Source organism: Mobula birostris, chromosome 32 (genome assembly GCF_030028105.1).
Source record: "Mobula birostris isolate sMobBir1 chromosome 32, sMobBir1.hap1, whole genome shotgun sequence".
In the NCBI taxonomy this organism is placed as follows: Eukaryota; Metazoa; Chordata; class Chondrichthyes; order Myliobatiformes; family Myliobatidae; genus Mobula; species Mobula birostris.
This window is the reverse complement of record NC_092401.1, coordinates 3,659,145-3,677,072: the sequence shown is the minus strand read 5'-3', so window position 1 is coordinate 3,677,072 and position 17,928 is coordinate 3,659,145. Positions and strand designations below refer to the sequence as shown.

At 46.0% G+C, this 17,928-nt stretch overlaps 1 protein-coding gene across 1 annotated transcript; it reads right to left on the bottom strand.

Annotated features, from left to right (window-relative positions):
• Positions 1-773: 773 nt before the first annotated feature.
• On the bottom strand, positions 774-16,582 carry LOC140191019 (N-acetylmuramoyl-L-alanine amidase-like). Its single transcript, XM_072248056.1, has 5 exons — positions 16,461-16,582; positions 14,944-15,798; positions 11,580-11,790; positions 4,337-4,631; positions 774-896 (listed from the first exon to the last, which is right to left on the bottom strand). Exons 1-5 carry the CDS (start codon positions 16,534-16,536, stop codon positions 861-863), a joined length of 1,473 nt encoding a protein of 490 aa, XP_072104157.1. The 5' UTR covers positions 16,537-16,582; the 3' UTR covers positions 774-860.
• Positions 16,583-17,928: the final 1,346 nt, after the last annotated feature.

Here is a 17,928-nt window from a genome sequence, read left to right as displayed (position 1 = left end):
ATTTTTTTTGAGAGCGAGCATGAGAGAACACGTGAGGAAGAGCGAGAGAGTGAGCGCAAGAGCAAGAAAGCAAGCGTGAGAGCGACTGCGAGAGAGAGAGAGAGAGGGAGCAAGAGGGAGTGAGCTAGCACGAGTGAGAGCGACCTCGAGAGAGAGAGAGAGAGAGAGAGAGAGAGAGAGTGAGTGCAAGCACGAGTGAGAGCGACCAGGAACGAGAGAGAGAGCGAGAGAGTTCCAAAAAAAGTCAGAGTAGCAGAGTGTTCCAAAAAAGAAAATATAAAACGTACGTCACCCCAGACTACCCTAAAGTGTACCTCTGCCTAATAGGGCTCAAAATAATGACAGTGTTGCTCGCTGCACTGTTTGCAACAGTGACTTTTCTATTGCCCATGGTGGGTTAAGACTGTAAAAGACATGTTGAGGTGAGTTTAACAGGTGTCATTCGTTCATTAGCATAGCTAACGTTATTTAAACTAGCTGGCTAGCTGGTAAGGAGCTACTCTATTGCAGACATCCCACCTCTCCCAGAAGTCTCCTGCAAATTGATGATGCTACCTCCCTGAAATGAGTTTTTGCAGGGTGCGATGTCTGCACTTCAGGGCACCAGACCAGGAGAATTATCTGTGTCAGCCTTGGTGTCATTCCCTCCCTGTACAGTCAGAAGCCTGCCAGAGATTCAAAGCCCCACCTGAACCTCAGTGAAAGCAGTAAGCGTAGGAGTTTGAGGCTTCAATATGGCAAACAGGCCCCAAAGAAACCACTGAGCCAAGTCATTGTGGAGAGTTGAGGATGTTTATTGATGGATGTGGAGCCCATGGTCTCCATCTGTGATCTTCACTCAATGCATTAGATTTCAATGGTTACATCTTGTCAGTTGGTGTGGTGGCTTCAACCTCCTAATGTGGAACATGGAGATAACAGGGTCAGAATTAAAGCTATTTATACCTCCACCACCCACCCCCCACCTTCCCCTGTCCCTCCCCCACCCCCACATTCTGTGTGCCAGCCTGCTAGCATTTCTGCCAACAACACACCGGGTTTCCTCCTGGTTAACGATGCGGCACAGCCGGTAGAGCCAATGACTCAAGGCGCCTCACCTCTGACGCTGTGAGTGTGGAGTTTGCATGCTCTCCTGTGACAGCATGGGTTTCGTCCAATTTCTCTGGTTTCCTCCCATGTCTCAATGATATTAGAATGATTTATTAGCTCTGGTGTAGATGGGTAGTGGGAGAATCGGACTGGAGGTGATGGGTGAGTGAGAGTAGGTTACTGGTAAATAAGTGGGGTACTCAGAGAGATGTAGGATCTATCATAGAACTGATAGGTTAAATGATCTCCTTAAAAGTTCTCTTAAACAGGTTCTTCAGCTGAGTCCACACTGATAATCAAACACAAGAGATGATAGAAATCCAGAGAGTAACACACACAAAATTCTGGAGGTACTTAGCAGGTCAGGCAGCATCCATGGAGAGGAATAAAGAGTTGACATTTCCAGGTCAAGATCATCAAACACCCATTTTCAGAAACCTTTCTGCATCTTAAGAAAATAAAATAGAATAAGCAAGGAAAATATGTCAGGCAGCCAAATTGACACTATCTTGCACAAATTCCATGAGGCCCTTGCGGACAGCCTGAAGCCAGAGTCAGGGATCCGGGCTGGTAAGGGCTTGACCACTGTTATCAATCACAGCCTGACACAGAGTGAGCACGCACATACAGTGTCATTGGGAAAACAAATGGGATGCTGGCTTCGAACGAGGATAGAGTATGGAAAATGTGACAGCTTGTTTCAAATGTCCAAAACTATGGTAAGATTATCCAAAACCTGAAGATTGCATGAACATTGATTTTTCTAACCTCAGGTAATCACTCATCTTTGCTCTCCCCCACCCCTCTTTCCATTCTCCATTCTGGCTACCCTCTTACCCTTTCTCTTCTCCTCCACCCTCAGGAAGTGCCCATTATTTCCCTTTGGTTTCCCACCACCTTCCCTTTATTCCGTGGCCCACTGTCCTCTCCTATTAGATTCCTTCTTCTTCAGTCCTTTACCTCATACACCATCACAATCCAACTTCTCACATATTCCCTCCTCCCCCACTCAATCATCTTCCCCCCACCTGGTCACCTGCCAGTTCGTACTCCTTCCCTTCCCCTCCACCTTATTCCGGCTTCCGCTCCCTTGCCTTTGCAGTCCTGGTGAAGGGTGAGGTAGCTGCTGCCTGACCTGCTGAGTCCTCCAACAGTTTGTGTGTGTTGCTTAAGATTTCGAGCATCCGCAGACTCTCTTGTGTCTCTACTGTGCCCAGCTAATGTCTTTCTTTAAGAAGGGGTATACTTGGCTTGGAGGAAGTGCAGCAAAGATGATTGCTGGGATAAAGTAACCTTTTACTGAGGAAAGGGGTGTGCAGACTGGGCCTATACTAATAGGATTCAGGACACTCAGAGAAGATCTGACTGAAAGTCAAGATGCTGAGGATGGTTACCAGAGTGGACACTGAGACGATGTTTCTCCTGGAAGGAGGAATCTAGGCCTCTAGAAGAGCACAAGGAAACAGGAGCAAGAATAGGCCATTCAGCCCATTACCCCTGCCCCACCATTCCATAGGATCATGGGATCTATGTTGTTCCTCAACACCCTCAATTTCCTGATCTTTCAAAAACGTATTTATCTCTACCTCAAAGAGTACCTGGTATTCTTCTCTTCTACCTTGTACTCCTTCCCCTCCCCCATATTCTTATTCTGCCACCTTCCCCTTTCCTTTCAAGTCCAGATGAAGGGTTGCAGCCTGAAACATTGGCTCTTTAAACCTCTCCACAGGGGCTGCATGACCTGCTGCGTCTCTCCAGCATTTTGTGTGCATTGCTCTGGATTTTCAGCATCTGCAGAATCTCTTGTGTTTATGACCTACGGTCTCATTCACCTTCATTAAATAATTCTATTGTGAGATGCATTTTTGGGCTACGGGCAAGTCAAGGGTATGGGCAGTGGGCAGGTGAGTGTTGGACCCAAGATCAGATCCAATATGAATGGTGGAGCTTTCTTGAAGTAGCTGTGTTGTTCACGCCTGCTCCTGCTCCTTCTTACAATGCTCGTAGATGTACGTTCTACAAAGTTGTAGAGATCACCATGAAACCAGCATAGCAAGTATTACTACACTGTGAAACGATGCCATTAGCAGTCTGACTCATTGTGGTACAAGAACAGAAACTGGGGCAGTGGTGAGGCCAAAATTGTGCAAGTTGGTAGGTTAATTAACCACTGCAAATTTCCTCTAGCCTGTAGACGAATCTGGCGAAGTTAATGGGGAAGTGGAGAAGAATAAAATGGGATTAGTGTAGAACCAGGTCAGTGAGTCCCCGGGTCTGAGGTCTGTGCGGACAGGAGGCACGAGGGCTGGTGAACCCCCCAGGTCAGCGAGTCCCCGGGTCTGAGGTCTGTGCGGACAAGGGGAACAAGGGCTGGTGAACCCTAGGTCAATGAGTCCTTGTGTCTGAGGTCTGGTGGGCAGGAGGCACGAGAGCTGGTGAACCTCAGGTCAGCAAGTCTCAGCGTTGGAGGTTCTTGTGATACCAGCCAGTAATCTGAGGTAAATTCTCTTCTGTGCCACCCAAAAAATCCTGCTTCTCTACCTGGATTGGTGGGTGGAGGAGGTTGGAGAAGTGTGTGGAATTAAAAGTGCTGACAGGAAGGTTGTACATGTAAACACAAAATAATCTACAGATGCTGTGATCAAAGCAACACTTTCAGTACACTGGATGAACTCAGCAGGTTGGGCAGCATCAGTCAGAAACAATGAGTCGACATTTCGGGCCTGAACCCTTCGTCAGGACTGAAGAATGAAAGATGGGGAAGGATTTGAAGAATGCTTGTAGCTTCCGTTGAAAGACCAGTAATTTGAAAGACAAAGGGGTGGGAGAGAGGAAGCATTGACGTCATAGCCCTGAAAACAATGGGTAGTAGAAGAAGGAGGCGGAATCCTTCCCCATCTTCCATTCTTCAGTCCTGACGAAGGGTTCAGGCCCGAAACGTCGACTCATTGTTTCTGACTGATGCTGCCCGACCTGCTGAGTTCATCCAGCGTACTGAAAGGTTGTACATGTGGAAACTTTGGGTACTCTGGATTTCAGTGTAAACCAGAACATCAGGAAACACCAAATCAATCCTTACGTGTTTGATAGGGTGTTACATGAGAGAACCTGTAAATGGGTCAGTGACATAAATCCAAATGTTAAACCAACACACAAATAAAATGGTCCAGATCGGTACTCAATATCACAGTCATTGTCCAACCATTACCATTAAAAAGCCTGGCATTCCCCATGGAAACACTCTTACCTTGAAGGCTTCCCAGCTCCTTATTTCATTGTAGAGAGCTTCCCCAGGACAAGTGGTCTCTCTGTATTGTCGGTGTCCCTGGATGACGTAATCACCCACTAACTTCTTGCCTGCAACAGCGCACTTCGTGAAACTTACTTTCACCAGCTGCAACGACGCTTGGTCCGGGAGTGTAGAGGTGTAATTACCAATGAAGCTCACCCCATAACCCTTGAAGTTCTGGCCTTTGGTGTGGGCTCCTACCCAGTGCCAGCCCCGGCCCTCGTACAGGTATCCATCAGAGCCGGCCACAAAGCTGCACAGGACATTGCAGGAATTAGCACAGGGGTCTCACACTGTGGTAACTACAGTCCGTAAACGTAACAGGTTTGCCCTAATCTGCAGCATGTCCCGCCAGCCCTGTGCTCACATCATCTCCTGATAACACGATAGCTTAGCTATAATTATCCAGTCCTTACCATTAAATCTCTCTATGGTCACTTCACATCAACCCCTACATCTGTTCTTCTCTTCTCTCTCCTTTGTGCCTTCCCCAGGCTCTTCTCCACCCAAGTCGCAACGTTCCCCAGTCTCCCCACTTCACCAGTCTCACTCCTAATTCTGCATAGAGTAGATAGTGTCATAGAAAGAATAGTAACACAAGTAGACAGTGACATTGAGAGGGTAGATAGTGGCACAGAGAGGGCAAATAGTGACATTGAGAGGGTAGGTAGTGAGAAAGAGGGTAGATAGTAAGAATGAAGGTAGATAGTGACATAGAGGGTAGATAGTGGCATAGAGAGGGTAGATAGTGGCATTGATAGAGTGGATAGCATGTTTTTACTGGGGGAAGTGTTGAGTACTAGAGGTCATGGTGAGAGGGGGAACATTTACGAGAGATATGTAAGGCAACTTCTTTTTTTACATAAACTGTGGTAGGTGCCAAGCAGGAGCCTCCAGCCCCATAATCACAAGTTCCACATTTCTCTCACTGTGTCCCTTGTTCTTGCCTGGATTTAATTGCTCCACCGGCAATGACCAAGTCTCCATGTCCGAAAACTCTGGAACATCCTCCTAAAACTCTCTGTTCATTGTGCATTTCAGAAAACCTCCATCTGTGTCAGTTACCATCTCCAATATCTCTGTCTTTGATTATATTCCTGGGAAGTGTCTTAGAATGTTTTGCTGTTAAACACACCACCTTATTCATATGATCACACGGAAGGAGGCCATTCAGCCCATTGAATCCATTCCAGACCACAGGGATCAAACCTTATTTCTCCTCTCTATCCTTACACATATTGTTTTCCCATTAATCTGTACTGGGGCAGTTTACAGTGGTCAAGTAACCTTTCAACCTGCACATACTTGGGATATGGAAGGAAGCTGGAAATCCACACGATCACGGGGAGAACTTGTAAACTCCACACAGAAGGTACTGGAAGTCAGGGTTGAACCTGGGTCTCTGGCTCTACTAACGATGCCACTCTACCATATCCAATAGCCCGAGATAATATAACAGGAAAGAACAGATTCTCTTAGCCAAGAAGTCAGTACCCAGGCAGTATAAGGGAAATGGTCAAAGGATTAGAAAGCTAAATGTTAAATATGTTTGAAGCACTCTTTACAAATAAACTGGAATTGATCAGCCATGGTTGCAGGTTTTTTTGATTAGACCATGGATCTACTGTACTTCCCAAACAATCCTTCTGCGTTTGTAGATGAAGCATCAATTCATTCACTCTACTTTGTCTCCAGTCCCTCGCACCCCTGTCCACCCGAAGGCCTCCTTTACAGAGAGAACCCTGTTGCAGACTGGGTATTCACGTTGTGGAACAAACAGTCCTGCGAAATGGCAGTGCATCCAGTTGCAGCAGCTCCAACTAATGGTGTCAATTATTCATCCCTAACAACTTTTCTATGATCACAAGACACTGCTGGATACTAAGAACACCAGGTACTGTAAGTCTCCCTTGCTAGTGACTCGTTGGATAGCAGATGAGCTCCAAGTCAGGCTGCGTCGTCGCTTACGGCAACCACCCGAGGAAAGGAGGCACAAAGAAACGGAAGTGAGGGAACTGTGCTGGTATTCATGCAAGTCGAAAGGCAAAACCCTGCATCCAGCTCTCCTGTTGATTCTGCTTACAAACATTTGATCACTAGATTAGCCGTGTCTGAGACTGAATCAGTGAGATGAAGCACAGCTGCGTGCTCATCCTGACGGAAACATGGCTCCAGGATACCAGCCCTGAAGCAGCCATCATCTCAAGGGTCTCTTCTCTTTTTGAGCTGACAGGATTCCTGCAGTCTCTGAGGTAGAGGTGAGTGTATCTGCGCTAATCAACACTGGTGTGTGAAGGCTTCAGTAGTGACGACCCACTGTTCAACTCTGGTAGTGTTCTTAACAGTGAACTGTGGGCTCTGCAGTCTACCACGGGGGCTCAGTGCCATTGCAATGTGCCAGTATATATCCCCCCCTCCCCGTACAGACACTGGGGAAGTGCTGTCTGAGCTCCAAACCACACACCCCAACAGCTTCTTTATTGTTGCTGGTGACTTCAACCTAAAAACCGTCCTGCCTAAATTCTATCAGCCTGTTGACCTTTCTATCAGAGGTGAGAACACATTAGATTTGGTTTATACCAAAATCTTTGGAACAGACAAAGTTGCTCCCCGTCCCCACCTCAGAGTCCCTGACTGTTACAGTAATTCCTGCATACCAGACCACTAATTCAACACGTTGCACCAGTTCAAAGGGAGATCGAGACCAAGCCAGAAGGAGAAAACTCAGCATTACAGCATTTGCAGCTTTTGAAAACACGGACCGGCTCATGTTCAGGGAGGTAGCCACCTATGAGCATTACACTAACGTCGATGAATATACGAGGTGAGTGATTAGCTACATGGAGCTGCACCAAGGACATCACCGTTATTAAATACGTCTACGTGAGGACAAATCAGAGCCCACAGCTGACCGCAGAGGTCCGGGCATGACTGAAAGGTTGGAGTGCTGCTTTCAAACTAGGGGATAAGACAGCTCTCAGTTCAGCAAGAACCCTGCTTTCCTGTGCCATCAGAAAGGTGAAATGGCATTATTCACAGGGGATATACGGCCATTTCCGTGACATCAGAGATATGAGGCACAGGTGGCAGGGCATTCAGATCTTAAAGGACTACAAGTCCGCCCTGTGTGTCAACGATAATGCCACTTCTCCCCGATAGGCTGAATGTCTTCTACATTTGGTTTGAAGCATGGAATGACGTGCAGATGAGGAAGACTCCCTGGGGGGAAGGCACTCTGTCTGGCTGCAGCTGATGTGAGGAAGACCCTAGTAGGGTCAATTCATTCCAGATACAGGGCCTGATGGCACACCTGCTTGGGAGCTGAGGGACCGTGCGGCCCAGCTAACTGGGGTTCCAACTGACATCTTCAACATCCCTCTGGCACAGTCCACTGTCCCCCCAGGCTTCAAGGAAGCCACCATTATCCCAGCGCCCAACAGGGCAACAGTAACCTTTCTCTGTCACTACTGTCCAGCGGCACTGACCTCAACTATAATGAAGTGCTTTGAGCAGCTGGCTATGGATCACAAAACATCGCACCTTCCCACCACATTGGATCCTTTCCAATTCACTTATTGCTCAAACCGGACACTGATGATGCCACAGCCTCTGGACTCCACTCAGTCCTGTCCCACCTGGAAAATGGTGTCTCATATGCCAGGATGCCACTTGTTGACTTGAGCTCAGTATTTAGTATGATCATCCCTCAGAAGACAGCGTGCAACAGAGAAGATAGAAAGGACAGGCAGGAGATGAGACATAATCACAGGCAGTGGGATGAGTTACAGGGCAATAGAGGTGTGGTGCAGTTAAAACAGAAAGCAGCAAATACTGGACTGAAAGTGTTGTATTTGAATGCGCACAGCATAAGAAGTAAAATGGACGATCTTGAAATTCAGCTACAGATTGGCAAGTATGACGTTGTGGCCATCTCTGAAACTTGGCTAAAGGATGGCTGCCATTGGGAGCTGAATGTCCAAGGATACACAGTGTATCGGAAAGATAGGTTAGTAGGCAGAGGGCGTGGTGTGGCCCTGTGTATAAGAAATAATATTAAATCATTAGAAAAGGATGACACAGGATCGGATGGTGTAGAGTCTCTATGGGTTGAGTTAAGAAATGGCAAGGGTAAAAGGACTCTAATGGCAGTTGTATACAGGCCTCCAAACAGCAGCCGAGATGTGGATTACAATTTACAGCAGGAGAAAGAAAAGACATGTCAAAAGGGCAATGTCATGGTAATCGTTGGGGATTTTAACATGAAAATAGATTGGGAAAACCAGGTCAGTACTGGACCTCAAGAGAGAGAATTTGTAGAATGTCTAAGGGGTGGCTTTTTAGAACAGCTTGTTGCTGAGTCCTTTAGGGGATCGGCTGTGCTGGATTGGGTGTTTGTAATGATCTGGAGGAGATAAGAGAGCTTAAGGTTAAGGAACCCTTAGGGATCAGTGATCACAATATGATCGAGTTCACATTGAAATTTGAGAATGAGAAACTAAATGACAGTGGAATAAAGGAAATTACAGACGCATGAGAGGGGAACTGGCCAAGGTTGACTGGAAAGGGACACTAACAGGAAGGACAGTAGAGCAGCAATGGTTGGAGTTTTTGCAAAAAATGAGGGAAGTGCAAGACAGATATATTCCAAATAAGAAGAAATTTTCGAATGGAAGAAGGACACTACCATGCCTGACAAGTGAAGTCAGAGCCAAAGTAAAAGTAAAAGAGAGGGCATACAAGGAAGCCAAAGCTAGTGGGAAGATAGAGGATTGGGAAACTTTTAAAAACTTGCAGAAGGAAACGAAGAAGGTCATTAGGAAGGAAAAGATAAATTATGAAAGGAAGCTGGTGACTAATATCAAAGAAGATACTAAAAGCTTTTTTAAGTATATAAAGGGTAAAAGAGAGTTGAGGGTAGATATAGGACCAGTAGAAAGTGACGCTGGAGATATTGCAATGAGAGATACAGAGATGGCAGAGGAACTGAATGCGTATTTTGCATCAGTCTTCACAGTGAAAGACATCTGCAGTATACTAGATATCCAGGGTGTCAAGGAAGTGAAGTATGTGCAGTGAAAATTATGACCGAGAAGGTGCTCAGGAAGCTTAATGGTCTGAGGGTGGATAAATCTCCTGGACCTGATGGAATGCACCCTCGGGTTCTGAAGGAAGTAGCTGGAGAGATTGTGGAGGCATTAACAATGATCTTTCAAGAATCGATAGATTCTGGCATTGTACTGGATGATTGGAAAATTGCAAATGTTACTCCGCTACTTCCACTATTTAAGAAGGGTGGGAAGCAACAGAAAGGAAACTATAGACCTGTTGACCTGATATCAGTGGTTAGGAAGTTGTTGGAATCGATTGTTAGGGCTGAGATTACGGAGTACCTGGAGGAACATGACAAGATAGGCCAAAGCCAGCATAGTTTCCTGAAAGGAAAATCCTGCCTGACTAACCTACTGAAACTTTCTGAGGAAATTACAAGCAGGGTAGTCAAAGGAGATGCAAAATATGTGGCGTACTTGGATTTTCAGAAGGCCTTTGACAAGGTGCTGCACATGAGGGTGCTTAGCAAGATAAGAGCTCATGGAACTACAGGGGAGTTACTAGCATGGGTGGAGCATTGGCTAATCAGCAGAAAACAGAGTGGGAATAAAGGGATCCTATTCTGGCTGGCTGACGGTTACCAGTGGATTTCCACAGGGGTCAGTGTTGGGACCGCTGCTTTTTACAGTGTGTGTCAATGATTTGTACTAGGGATTAATGGATTTGTTGCTAAAGTTGCTGATGATACAAAGATAGGTGGAGGAGCAGGTAGTGTTGAGGAAACAGAGGGCCTGCAGAGAGACTTGGATAGTTTAGGGGAATGGGCAAAGAAGTGGCAAATGAAATACAATGTTGGAAAGTGTATGGTCATGCACTTTGGTGGAAGAAATAAACGGGTAGACTATTACTTAGATGGGGAGAGAATTCAAAATGCAGAGATGCAAAGGGACTTGGGAGTCCTTGTGCAGGATACCCTAAAGGTTAGCCTCCAGGTTGAGTCAGTGGTGAAGAAGGCGAATGCAATGTTGGCATTCATTTCTAGAGGTATAGAATACAAGTGCAGGGATGTGATATTGAGGCTCTACAAGGTACTCGTGAGACCACACTTGGGAGTATTGTGTGCAGTTTTGTGCTCCTTATTTTATAAAGGATATACTGACATTGGAGAGGGTTCAGAGAATATTCATGAGAATGATTCCAGTAATGAAAGGGTTACCATATGAGGAATGCCTGGCAGCTCTTGGACTGTATTCCCTGGAGTTCAGAGAATGAGGGAGGATCCCACAGAACCATTCCGAATGTTAAAAGGCCTGAACAGATTAGATATGGCAAAGTTATTCCCCATGCTAGGAGCGTCTAAGACAAGAGGGCACAACTTCAGGATTGAAGGACATCCATTTAGAACAGAGATGTGGAGAAACTACTTTAGCCAGAGGGTGATAAATCTGTGGAATTTTTTGCCATGAGCGGCTATGGAGGCCAAGTCATTGGGTGTATTTAAGGGAGAGATAGATAGGTTCTTGATTAGCCAGGGCATCAAAGGAGAAGGCAGGGGAGTGGGGATGACTGGAAGAATTGGATCAGCCCATGACTGAATGGCAGAGCAGACTCAATGGGCCAAATGGCCTATTTCTGCTCCTATATCTTATGGACTCATGGCCTGTTGCAGTGCTGTATCTCTAAATAAATAAATTAATTAAATAACTCACCGGCACTCAGCCTACGGAATGGTCCTGAGTTTCCTGCCTCTGGCACTTTAATTCCCAATCCCACTTTCATTCAGACCTGTCTGTAAGCAGTTCCCTCAGTGTTAAGTACAGCTTTTTATCTGCTGCCTTCGTGCTTTACAGCTTTCTGGAATGAACACTAAATTCTCCAGCTTCAGCTAAACAGCTCTCTCATTGTTTCCCATGACTACACTTACAATTACTGATCACTTTATTAGCTAAACCTGCTTAAACTTGACTGGTTTCTCTCTCCACAGATGGCACTTGACCAGCTGAATCCCTCCTGTATTTTCTATTGTCCTGGCTATTATTCTCAACAGGCACAAGTGCAATGGGTCAAATATGTACCTTTTTCTTCATTTCCCCACCCCAGATGCAAACAGCGGTGGGGGTGGTGGGGGTGGTGGCACGGTTTGTCTCCTTACCTGTACCCAATGTCGTCCCACTGCCGATCATCCTGGTGGAAACGCTGCATGCTCCTCATGTCTGCTGCACAGTCCCGGAAGGTCGTGCAAGGCTGGCTGGGCCCGAGGGTGTGGTGAATGAAGACGAAGCGCAGGGGCAGCTCCAGCATCTTGGGCTCGCCCCTGTAGGGCTTGGCAGCCCACATGCATCGGGGTATAATGGCTGGGCACTCTGGAAGAAACAAATTCGCACGGAAGCTCCCTAGAATCTTAGAGTCGCGCAGCACAGAAACAAGTCCTTCAGCCCACCAGGTGCACGTCAACCACAGCTCCTCCCCACATAGCTCAGTTTCCCATAATCCTTCCACGTACCTATCCAAATGTCCCACTTGAACCCACCTCAACCACTTCCTCTGACAGCAAATTCCAGGCACTCACTAGTTCGTACCATCTCCCCTATTTGGCCCGTACTCCTCAATGTTCATTAGGGATAGACAATTGAATGTTGGATTAGCCTGTAAAGCCCACATAACTTAAAGAAATAAAAGTAAAACAAAATTAGTCATATATGCTGGAGTCTGAAACAAGAAAAACCAGCCTGTGAGAGGAAACCGTTGCATCAGGCAGCACAGAGCCTGAGAACAATAGAACAGCGATACAGGCCCTTCGGCCCAAAAAATCCCTGCTGAACATGGCATCCACCCAGCTAGTTCCAATTTCCTGTGTTCAGCCCATTTCCCTCCAAGTCCCACCCCTCCATGCAATCTAAGTGCTCCTTAATTGCGCCCATCTCAAACGTTCCTCTGGCAGCTCGGTCCACCACCGACTGCGTGAAAATGTTGTCCCTTAGGTCCCTTCGAAAATGTTCCCCTATCACCCGAATCTATGGCCCCCAGTTTTAGTCTCCCCAACTCTGGGGAGCAAAACCATCCATCGAATGTATGTCTCTCATAAATTCAAACACCAGTCTTAAGGTTGCATTCCATGGAGGGAAATGGATATTTACTGTTTGGGATCGACACTCTTCACTTGAACTGAAAGACAGAGGGAAGAAAGCCAGTATAAAGAGGTGAGGGGAGGTAGTGAGGGCAAGAGCTAGTAGGTGATAGGTGGATCTGGGTGAGGTGGAGTGATATGCAGATGGAGGAAGAATGGAAGTAGTGATAGAGGTTGGGAGGTGATAGGCAGATGGAAGGAGAGTAGAAATAATGACATAGTCTAGGAGGTGATAGGTGGACTCAGGTGAGGAGGAGTGACAGGTAGAGGCAGGGAGAATGGAAGTACAGTGGTAGGTTTGTGAACCCCGTACAATTTTCTCTATTTCTAAATAAATATGACCTAAAATGTGATCAAATCTGCACCTAAGTCCTAAAACTAGATAAAGAGAGCCCAATTAAATAAATAACACAGAAAACATTATACTTGTTCATTTATTTATTGAGAAAAATGATCCAATATTACATGTATTTGTTGGGAAAAAGTATGTGAATCTTTGCTTTCATTAACTGGTGTGATCCCCTTGTACAACAATAACTTCAACCAACCGTGTTCGGTAACTGTTAAACAGTCCTGCACATCGGCCTGGAGGAACTTTAGGCCATTCCTCCTCACAAAACCGCTTGAACTGTGGGATGTTGGGTGGCTTCCTTGAATGAGCTACCTGCTTCTAGTCCTTCCACAACATTCCTGTAGGAATCAGGTCAGGACCTTAAAACCACGAACCCAAAACACAAATTTCCTTCTTTTTAAACCAATCTGTTGTTGATTTACTCTTGTCTTTCGGATCATTGTCTTGTTGCATTATCCAAATCCTATTAAGCTTCAGGTGACAGACTGCTACGCTGACATTCTCCTGTAAAATGCCTTGAAACAATCTTGAATTCATTGTTTCCTCGGTGATTGCAAGCTGTCCAAACCCCGAGGCAGCAAAGCAGCCCCAAACCATGATGCTTCTTCCACCATGCTTCGCAGTTGGGACGAGGTTTATGGAGTTGGTGTGCAGTGCCCTTTTACCTTCAAACATAACAATGTACATTTCTGCCAAAAAGTTCAACTTCTGTCTCATCTGTCCACAGAACATTGTCCCAGAAGCATTGTAGAACACCCAGGTGATTGCACTGAACTGCTGCTGCTAAGTTATCAAATTTCATGACACATGCTGGTGATGATAAACCTGATTCTGATTTGCAAACTTGAGACATGCAGCAACATTTTTTTTTGGAGAACAGTGGTTTCCATCGTGCTGTCCTTCCATGAACACCATTCTTGTTCAGTGTTTTTCTTATAGTGGACACATGAACAGAGACTTCAGGAAGTTCTAGAAGATTTCTCCAGGTTCTTTGCTGTTACCATTGGGTTCTTTCTCACCTCCTTCAGCATTGCACATTGTGCTCTTGGTGTGATCTTTGAAGAATGCCCACTCCCAGGGAGAGCAGCAACAATACTGAGTTTCCTCCATTTGTAGGCAATTTCTCTTACTGTGGACTGATGAATACTGAGGTCATCAGAAATGCCTTTGTAGCCTTTTCCAGCTTCATGCATGTCTACAACACATCTTCTAAGGTCCTCTAAAAGTTGTTTTGATTGAGACATGGTGCACATAAAAAGATCTTTCTTGAGAAGGGCAGTCTCTGTCAGTAATCTGACTTTGTGTTTCTTTTTTATAGGGCAGAGCACCTCTACAACGCACACTCAAATCTCATCTCACTGATTGGAGCACCCGATTCCAAGTAGCTTTTGTAGAAGACTTTACCTTAGAGGTTCACATACTTTTTCCAAGAAATACATGTAATATTGGATCATTTTTTTAAATAAATAAATGAACAAGTATGATTTTTGTGTTATTTATTTAATTGGGTTCTCTTTATCTAGTTTTAGGACTTAGGTGAAGATCTGATCACGTTTTAGATCATATTTAAGCAGAAACAGAGGATATTTATAGGATTCACAAACTTTCTAGCACCACTGTAGTGACGGAGCTGAGGAGGTGGTAGGTGGAGTTGAAAGGGTTGCAGATAATGGAATCGGAGAGGAGAAGAAGCTGAAGCGTGTAACAAAATAAGTGAGGTGGGGAGGGAAGATGGGAATAGTGGGACAAGGGGAACGAGTGGGTGGAGTATGTGGGCGATGGGCAGTTGGAGTGAGTGGAGGAGGGGAAAGAAATAGAGTGATATGGGGAGTGGGATGGGCGTAGGAAGATCTGGGTAGATCACGAGGAGAGAGGAAAGAGACAGAGAGGAGCAGGTTACCTGAAACTGAGCAGCTGAATGTTCCTGCTGTTGGTTTGTAGGCTACCCAGGCAGAATAAAAAATGTGTGTTCAGCTGTCATATTACTGTGTATCAGCACAGTCTGCTCAGTGACGGTCATAGCCACCAGTCCCTTACCGAGATAGCTGTGATAAAACTGCTGCAGTCCTTGCTCAGATATCTCTCTGAAGGTGTTGAGGTCGAGGTGCTGGAGGACTGAATTGTTCCGTATGTGGTCCAAGATGGAGACTGCACTTAAGACTTGACTGGTGAAATTACCAGGGTCAAAGGTGGCCTCAAAATTTTTCCGCCGTTTACTTGCCTTTTGGCGCAGGAAGCTGGGAACTTGGCCATAGTAATCCCTCAGCAAGACACTGAGTTTGGGCAGTGGGGTCTGCAGCACAGGGAGCAGGTTTCCCAGGATGAAGCCATCCATGCCGCCATTGATCAGAGCATTGGTAGCGGGGGTCCAGGGGCCAGACCTGGTGAAAACCCGAGGAGAGTCCACATCGTCCCAACATCCATCTGGTCCGAGCAACTCTTCGTTCTCGTTCATATAGTGGAACAAGAATGCCAGTCCCAGGTCCTTGGCCAGTGTCAGGGCACAGAGGCTGTCAACCGGAGCAGAGAAGGGCCCAGCCACACCTGACCATGACTGGTTCACCCCTCTCTTCAGCCCGGCTTCAATTCCGGCGACAAGATTCCCCACAGTGACCGTCGTCCCATCTGGAGTGAGGACCACCCCTGTCTCGGTCAGAGGGCCGGCACCGTGATTCAGCACCTCCTTGAGGAAGGAGAGGCTGGTGTGATTCAAGGGCTGTGGCAAGACTATGGGGTCTGAGGTCCCCCCAAGGAGAAAGCGTCGGAAATCCTGGTCAGATGTTTGAAGGTCGCGTAGAAATTCTGTAACTTTGAGAATGTTCATCGTGGGGTCCTGCCCTTCCAGCTCCTCAATGATGCTTAAAACATTATTTAGGTGGGAGGCTGGTGTCGCTGGGAAGAGAACAAAGATTTTCAGTAGGGGTTGAAACACCCAAAGCCCAGAAATGTTATCATGCACTATTTGAAAAGTTGTCTGAGGAATGCATGCAGAAAACTCAGGTAGTATATAGTGACATATATGTACGTTGATAATAAATTTACTTTGAACTTTGAAAGGCACCACGCAGTGATGTGCAGAACCAATCACAGGAAGATCTCATAGGGTGACGTGGATGGCTAACCACAGGAAGACCCCTAACAATGATGTACTAGATCATTTGGAGGAAGCCCAATGCAATGATGTGGATGACCAATTATACAAGGGTTCTTATGGTAATGGGGATCACTTTCAGGCAGGTGGGATTAATTTGGACATTTATAAAATTATCAAGTCTTTCACCAGCCTTTGCCATTCCAGAGAGATAACTCAAGTGTGTCTGACCTCTACCAATAGCCAAAATCCTCCAATCCAGAGAGAGGTGATGGGCAAGTAAGGAGATAAAGTGAGAGGGGAAAACAGGAATGGGGAATGGTAAAGGGGGACAGACAATTACCAGAAGTTCGAGAAATGTCATCATGCCATCAAGTTGGAGGCTGCCCAGACATAATATAGCTGTGTCTCATTAAACCTTGGCTTAAGAAAATGAGCTGCCATTCATGGGCAGAGAACTCACCATAGCAGGGCAAGGGCTGTGGGTACAGAGCCCAGAGGAAGAGAAAGCTCCATGGAATTCTAACGCTGTCCGCCATCCTCGGAGTTAACAAAACAAGCAGAAACCTTTGCCCCCTTTATCATCTGGTTTGAGAGTTTGTGTAAATTTGGCTTGAGCTTTACTTTCTATTGTAAACAAGTTATTACTTTATTAGCTTTCAATGCTATGCCCACTGGTGGCAGATCTAACGGAAATGCATGACTCTGACAGCACCAATCTGTTTGACAAACCTTAGCGGGTCCAGCAGCATCTGTGAAAAGTGTGAAAAGATAACAAACTGTGCAAATAAAGATATCAATAATAACAATAAGGAAATAAATAAGCAATAAATATCCAGAATATGAGATGAAGAGTCCTTGTAAGTGAGTCCATAGGCTGTGGGAACATTTCAGAGATGGAGCAAGTGAAGTTGGGTGAAGTTATCCCCTTTGGTTCAATACTCTGATGGTTGGGAGGTAACAACTGTTCCAGAACATGGTGGTGTGAGTCCTGAGGCTCTTGTACCTTCTTCCTGACAGCAGCAGTGAGAAGAGAATGTGTCCTGGGTGGTGGGGTCTCTGATGATGGATGCGGCTTTCCTGCACCAATGCTCCGCATAGACATGCCCAGTGGTGGGGAGGGCTTTACCCATGATGGACTGGGCTGTTTCCTTTGGTTTTCGTAGGATTTTCCATTCAAGGGCATTGGTGTTTCCATACCAGGATGTGATGCAGCCTGTCAATATACTCTCCACTACACATCCATAGAAGTTTGTTAAAGATTTGGATGTTATGCCAAACCTTTGTAAACTCCTAGGAGACACTGCTGTACTTTCTTTGTAATTGTGCCTGCCTGCTGGGCCCAAGGATGGGTCCTCTGAAACAGTAAAACTGAGGAATTATAAAGAGAAGATGGAGAATGACCATAAGGTACAGGAGCAGAATTAAAGATCAAGTCCATCGAGCTGATTATTTTTAACTCCATTCTCCTGTCTTCTCGCCATAACCTTTAACATCCTTACCAATCAAGAGCCTATCAATCTTAGTCTTAAGTAGACTCAAATATTTGGTCTTCATAGTTCTCTTGTGGCAATGATTTTTACAGATTCACCAACGTCTGGCTGAGAAATTCCTCCTCACCTCAGTTCAAAAGGAACTTTCCTCTATTTTGTGGCTGTGCCTTTGGATCAGGGACTCTGCTCCTACTGGAAACATCCACTGTGGTGAGGCAGGAGCCCGAGGTGACATCACTCCCCACCAAGTGCTGTTGCAGGGTTTCAACCCAACACGTCAACAGTTCCTGCTCCCCCTCCCCCCCTACAGATGCTGCTTGATCCCCTGAGCTCTTCAGCAGATTGTTTGTTGCTGCAAACACCAGCATCAGCAGCCCCCTCGTGTCACCATTATGACTTTCAGAGTTTTGGAGGGTTGCATGCGATGGCACTGACGGT

Excerpts from the sequence above, each read along its gene's own strand:
- LOC140191019 (XM_072248056.1), bottom strand. The coding sequence starts at position 16,536 with ATGGCGGACAGCGTTAGAATTCCATGGAGCTTTCTCTTCCTCTGGGCT. Across the intron at positions 4,632-11,579 it reads TGGGACGACATTGGGTACAG|CTTTGTGGCCGGCTCTGATG; the intron begins GTAAGGAGACAA and ends TGTCCTGTGCAG. Across the intron at positions 897-4,336 it reads GGAGCTGGGAAGCCTTCAAG|GAGGTTGAAGCCACCACACC; the intron begins GTAAGAGTGTTT and ends GTTCCACATTAG.